Below are 5854 nucleotides of genomic sequence, written 5' to 3'. Positions count from 1 at the left end.
TAAAGTGCATGCATCCGTAATAAAACGTCCCTCACACGGCTCCGGTGGGGTGAATAAAGGCCTCCTGTAGCGAATCCATTAGTTTTTGTAAGATAGATATCCATATTTCAAACGTAATCAACACTTTTTTTCTCGCTTCCGCTGGCTGTCATACGCGGAAGGCGTTCCGGCGGATGACGTAAGACGTCGACGTTGTGTGATAAGTGACGAACGCGGAGACAAAACAAAACGCCATTCACGAATTAGAAGCACAAAACGAGGATTTGTAAAGAAAAATGTCGGAGGATTTCGATATAAGCCAAGAGGAGACTGGTTTTCCTTTCCTAAAGTAAGGAAACTTTGTTTCCTTTGCTCCTGCATTTCTCAGAGGCACGTGCATGACGCAGGCATACGTCTTACGTCATCAGCCTGAACGTCTTCCGCGTACCACAGTCAGCAGAAAGTGAGAAAAAAGTGAGAATACCCTTATAATGTATTATAAATACGGGCTTCATAGAAAGTGTTACCAAAAGTGTTTATTAAGTTTGAAATATAGATATTTATCTTACAAAAATGCATGAATTCGCTACAGGAGGCCTTTATTCACCCCCTGGAGACGTGTGAGGGACGTTTTATTACGGATGCGCGCACTTTATTTCACATCTTCTGAACTGTTGACAACCGAACACCCGCCTTACCCCCATTGAAAGGCTTGGAGGGGCCAGGACAATTTTTTATAAAACTCCGATTGGATTCGTCTGAAAGAAGAAAGTCACATACACCTAGGATGCTTCAAGGGTGAGTAAAACACAGGCTAATTTTCATTTTTGGGTGAACTAACCCTTTAAAGGTGCACTTATTTTTCGTGTGGATGAATCAACAGTGTTTGTGACACCTATTGGTATGGATGCAGCACCACACAAAAACTAAATTTTTTAATACTGATACCATTGTAGAAATACACTCTATTCACAGGCATATTTGTCAAACGTTTTTATTCATTCATTCCGCAAATAAAAGTGTTTAATAGGATCATCTCATCTAAGTTTACACAAGTAGGGGGCCATTCAAAAAAGAACGAATTTTTGCATTCCACTGCGCTGCTTTTCCATCGTTAGACTTTGTAAATTTTTGCTAGAAGGATGTCTTTGACTGTTGTACTCACAAAAGCTTTTTTTTCAGCATCTTGTGCATGACATAGGGTTCTATGAAACACTATAAATGTGTCTTGGAGTTCAGACCTTGCACTTTTTTTTATTCCATTGCCAAGCATCTCACATTTTTAAACGCAAAAATGTGTTCTGCCTTAATAGCCCCTAAGTGTACATCATTAGAAAATATTTTTAAAAAGTTTTTTAACCTGTTAACTGTGAGTGTCCCGCTAGCAATACTTCAGCAATAAACTTAAAAAACAGCAATAAACTTCAGCTGATTGTCTTCTTTAAAAAGCTTCGGTCTGTATTCCAAAATGTTCATGAAATACAACCATTTAAGTTTGGATAGTGCATTTTCACATCTATGTTTAAAATAGGGGGTGACAGTTAAGAGGTTAAATTAATAGAAATTATGTAAAATGTATTTACAAGTATTTATGTTTGAATGTTTCACATTCACATTAAATGTTGCTGATCTTTTTTTCATTTCAGGTCATTTTCCCAACAAGGCCCTTCCTTCAGCAGGCACGCTGGCATGGGTTCAGGGCATCATCTGCAATGTCAACAACCCCTGTTTTCATTACCCCACAGCGGGAGAAACACCCGGGCAAGTGAGCAACTTCGACAATTCCATGTGAGATACCTTTCTGAGATACCATTTCATGACTTTTCTTTTCTATGGCCTTGACCGTTGATGGAGGTTTATGCTCTCATTCTCAGACTCTCTCGACTTTTAGTCGATATCAGAACTGTCCTGACAATCAGTGGTAACCGGACAGTTCTCTCCAGCCTACAGGACCTGTCACAGGCAATCCAAAGACTTGGGGAAAGACCAGATGCCTGGCCAAGTATGACATGTTAATCAAATGTCTCATTGTAGAAGCTCAAAATCCCATATGAGATGTATTCAGTATCTCAATTGTTTCTCAAAGACACACATTTGATGAAATGGGGAGCAAATGGTGTTCAGTTATTAAGATGAAACATTTTAATATAAGCCTGCTGCACTTTGAAAAGCATGTAACATTTCTGTGGTTTTGTGACGCACTTGAAGATCTTCCAGTAAGAGAGTATCTCAGAGCCAATGAAAGCTTCTCCTCCTTCCTGCGAACAAACACCAGCATCCCCTCAGCATCTGTGGATCAATTATTGAGGGCACGATTGAACCTTCAAGTGGTAAGAAATAAACTTTTTTAAAACTTTATCAAGTGCTTATAATCCTCCTCTGGAAACTTAGATTCTGAGCTTTTGTAATGACCTATATGTAACTTGACAGTGCAAGCATTGTTGTTTTTAAAGTCAAATATTTGAATATTTACAGTGACATTTTGAGTTATTTTTGAGCTATTATTAATATCTAAATAACAATACCTTTGACTAGTAGCTCAGATTTACAACCACAATGCTGCATGTTACTGATTAATTATCATGTTATTAGTTAATTAATTTGTGTGTATATTTCTTTCTTTCTTTTTTTCTTTTGATTGGACATCCCAAAGTCCAGGGATTAAAGTTTTCCGCCGCTATGACGGATTTCCGTCAATTGGAAAAAATGAGGGGAAAAGAAACATGTAGCGCATTGTTGTTGTGTTGCCGGCACACCAAAAATCATCCCCGCCACGGCTGCAGCTTCTCACTAGCCAAGTTTCCATCTAGTTTTTGCGCTGTTTTGTTATTGACAAAGAGAATATGCGTAAAAAAAACTTTGCGAAATTTGCTGTGTCTAGCCTGTTTCCATCCAACTGGCCTTTTACCGATAAAATGGTGTGCGTGATGACGTCATCCCTAAAAAAAATGAAGTTTTGGTGTATCGCAAAAAAATAAATTGCCCTTGAGCTGTTTCCATACATAATGACCTATTGCGTAAACTATATAGGCTAGTAGCCTGTTCTTTCATCCATTTGAAACAAAAAAGTTTATTATATAGCCTATTATTAAATTGTATAGGCCTACATAAAATTATTTGTATTAACAAGTTTAATTTTTTTTGTACTTTGTTATAGAGTATTTAGTTACTTGATCATCAAGCAATATTCATAAGCAGGTGCAGTTGTATTATTATTATTATTTTTCTGATTAACATTTATTAGACTGTATTGGAAATAGGAATGTTCATTTCGGTTATTGTATTTCTCCTAACCGACAACCGACGGTCGTTAAGCCATTATTAACCGTTAACCGACAAGATTATGATAAATCACAATTAAATTAAATTTCAATTGATACGTGGCTGTGACCCATTAAAAATACCTAAATTTGTTTTCCAGGGATTAATTTTATACACGCAAAAATCAGCATAAACAACAGAACGTGAGGATTCACATGGTCACGCACCTGCAGCGCTTCTGCAAATGGAGAAAAAAAATAAAGCTACAGTATATATAAAAGAAATAAATAGGCCTATATGCGAAATGTATTTTTCTAAATAATTAATAAATTAACAAAACGAAAGAAAAAAAACTGTGCAACAAGTAGCAGCCTATATGCAGAATTTTGGTTCATTTTTGTGATGCGCTCTTGAGAAAGCGGCATCCTGTTTGTTTCCTTTATTTTACAAAAGAACAATATTTGTTTTTATTGTGGATGTACACAAATAAAAGAAATATTTAGAATAGTTTCGAATAATATCTTATTCTTATATGACCACAAATGAACGAGTATTGTAAGTTGTTTCCACTTTTATAAGGAAAAAAAAATCAAGTGATCGTGCACACGCAGTTAAGCATTACTAACTCAACAACTTTCAACTTCAGAACAAAATGAATACATTTTAACTTGCAACGTATTAAAGCAACATTAAATTAAGATATGTATGTTTGAGAGGTAACTCGTCTTTTTCTTACCATATATAAAATAATTTTAGAAACAATAATATCAATATGATTTAATGCACTTTTGAACTACAGAGAAACGGTGCTTTAACGTGAGCAACACCACGAACACGGACGCTGCCTATAGGCTAATTCTGTCATGTGACACCACATTTATTTGTGTTAAAGCCCCATTTCTCGACAAAAAGTGTTTCCAAACAAATTTTTGCAACATTTGAAGTATTTATATAGAATTTATGCGCTAAAATTAAACGGAAAAAGATTCTGTCGACACATGAAAAATTTTATCGATAAATGGCATTTCCATCAGCTATATCGGTAAACATTTTTGAAGCGCTAAATATTTTTTCTCAAAAAATCCTTGGATGGAAACCTGGCTACTGCCCAGCTAACAATTTTTGGTTCCCAGAACGTTAGTTTTTGGTTCCCTGAACGTTAGTTTTCATTAGCCAGGAAATTTTTCTTAACGTTCCCAGAACGTTATTCTAACGGTAATCTAACGTTCCCATACCATTAGTTTTTGGTTCCCAGAACGTTATTCTAACATTAATCTAACATTTCCATAACGTTAATCTAACATTCCCATAATGTTATTATAACGTTCCCCTAACCTCTTTACTCCGATATGATCACCCCGCTGTACATCAGTAATCATCCAGCACACTCGTGACCCAGTATATTATAAGCGGCATGGAAATTATATGTATGGCACCTAATCAGTATTATAAAAACCACATCTTGTTTTTATCTATTGTTTAAGTAATAATCGGAGCACATCAACCATCATATGTAAGATTAAATAAGAATAAATCTGTCATTAAAGGGTTAGTTCACCCAAAAATGAAAATTAGGCTGTGTTTTACTCACCCCAGAGGCATCCTAGGTGTATATGACTTTCTTCTTTCACACGAATCCAGTCGGAGTTATATTAAAAATGGTCCTGGCTATTCCAAGCTCTATCATTGCAGTCAGCGGGTGTTGCAGTGCTTCAGTCCCAAAGAAGTGAAATAAAAAAGCGCCCATCCATAAAAAAAAGTGTCTCACACGGCTCCGGGGGGTGCACAAAGGCCTCCTGTAGCGAATCGATGCGTTTTTGTAAGAAAAATATCCACATTCAAAACGTAATAATCACTTGAATCTAGCTTGCGCCAACAGTTGTAAACGGAAACAGTTCCGGGCTGATGACGTATGAGGTCAGCGCTGTGCAATATAACCTAAAAATAACCATTAGGGAACGTTCTCTATAAGTTATTTTTAGGTTATTTAAAAATAACCACCATGCAACGTTCTGGGAACGTTATTTTATGGTTACAAAAATATAACCTATAAAGAAGTTTCCCCTAATGTTAGTATTTGGTTCCCAAAAAAATTACCAAACAGGAACTAAAAACTAACATTAGGGGAACGTTCTGTGTTTGCTGGGTGACAACATAATGCTGCTCGCATCATTCACAGTCGGGTTATTAGCAAAGAACACAGAGCAGGACTTGAATTTCGCCGCGGGATTGCGGCTATTAATAATAATTCTACTCATTCCCGCAGGTTCCGCGCTTATAACGCTCTCATTTTCTGTGCGCCCACAGATCGCGATAAGGAGAGTGACAGCTTTTAATAATTGTTAAAAGAGTTTGCAAATGTGATATTGATTTAATACAACAGTTCAATAAACAAGTACTGCCTGATTTTGCTCTATTTCATCAATGAAAATAGTTCAAATAAAGTCACAGCTCAGCCGCTGCGCATCTCTAAAAGCAAACACAGCGGTGTTTCATTCATGAATGAAAGTGCATTTTTAAACGAATCTAGTGAGTCAGTGATTCATGATTACCCATTCATAAAGACAGTCATCTGTTTCATTCCTGAATGAATCAGCCATTCAAACGAATCAAT

General features: G+C 36.4%; 1 protein-coding gene across 1 annotated transcript in view; it reads left to right on the top strand.

The window, feature by feature from the left end:
• The window catches only part of LOC107752159 (ATP-binding cassette sub-family A member 1), a 37341-nt gene that overhangs the window by 2954 nt on the left and 28533 nt on the right, over window positions 1–5854 (top strand). The window contains 3 exon segments of the mRNA XM_074560216.1: window positions 1626–1767; window positions 1854–1981; window positions 2188–2309. Coding sequence (XP_074416317.1) covers window positions 1626–1767; window positions 1854–1981; window positions 2188–2309 — 392 coding nt within the window.

This window comes from Sinocyclocheilus rhinocerous, unplaced genomic scaffold (assembly GCF_001515625.1).
Source record: "Sinocyclocheilus rhinocerous isolate Xijiao unplaced genomic scaffold, SAMN03320098_v1.1 scaffold621, whole genome shotgun sequence".
NCBI lineage: Eukaryota > Metazoa > Chordata > Actinopteri > Cypriniformes > Cyprinidae > Sinocyclocheilus > Sinocyclocheilus rhinocerous.
Note: the sequence above shows the minus strand (reverse complement) of the source record. Positions and strands in the feature narration are given on the sequence as shown.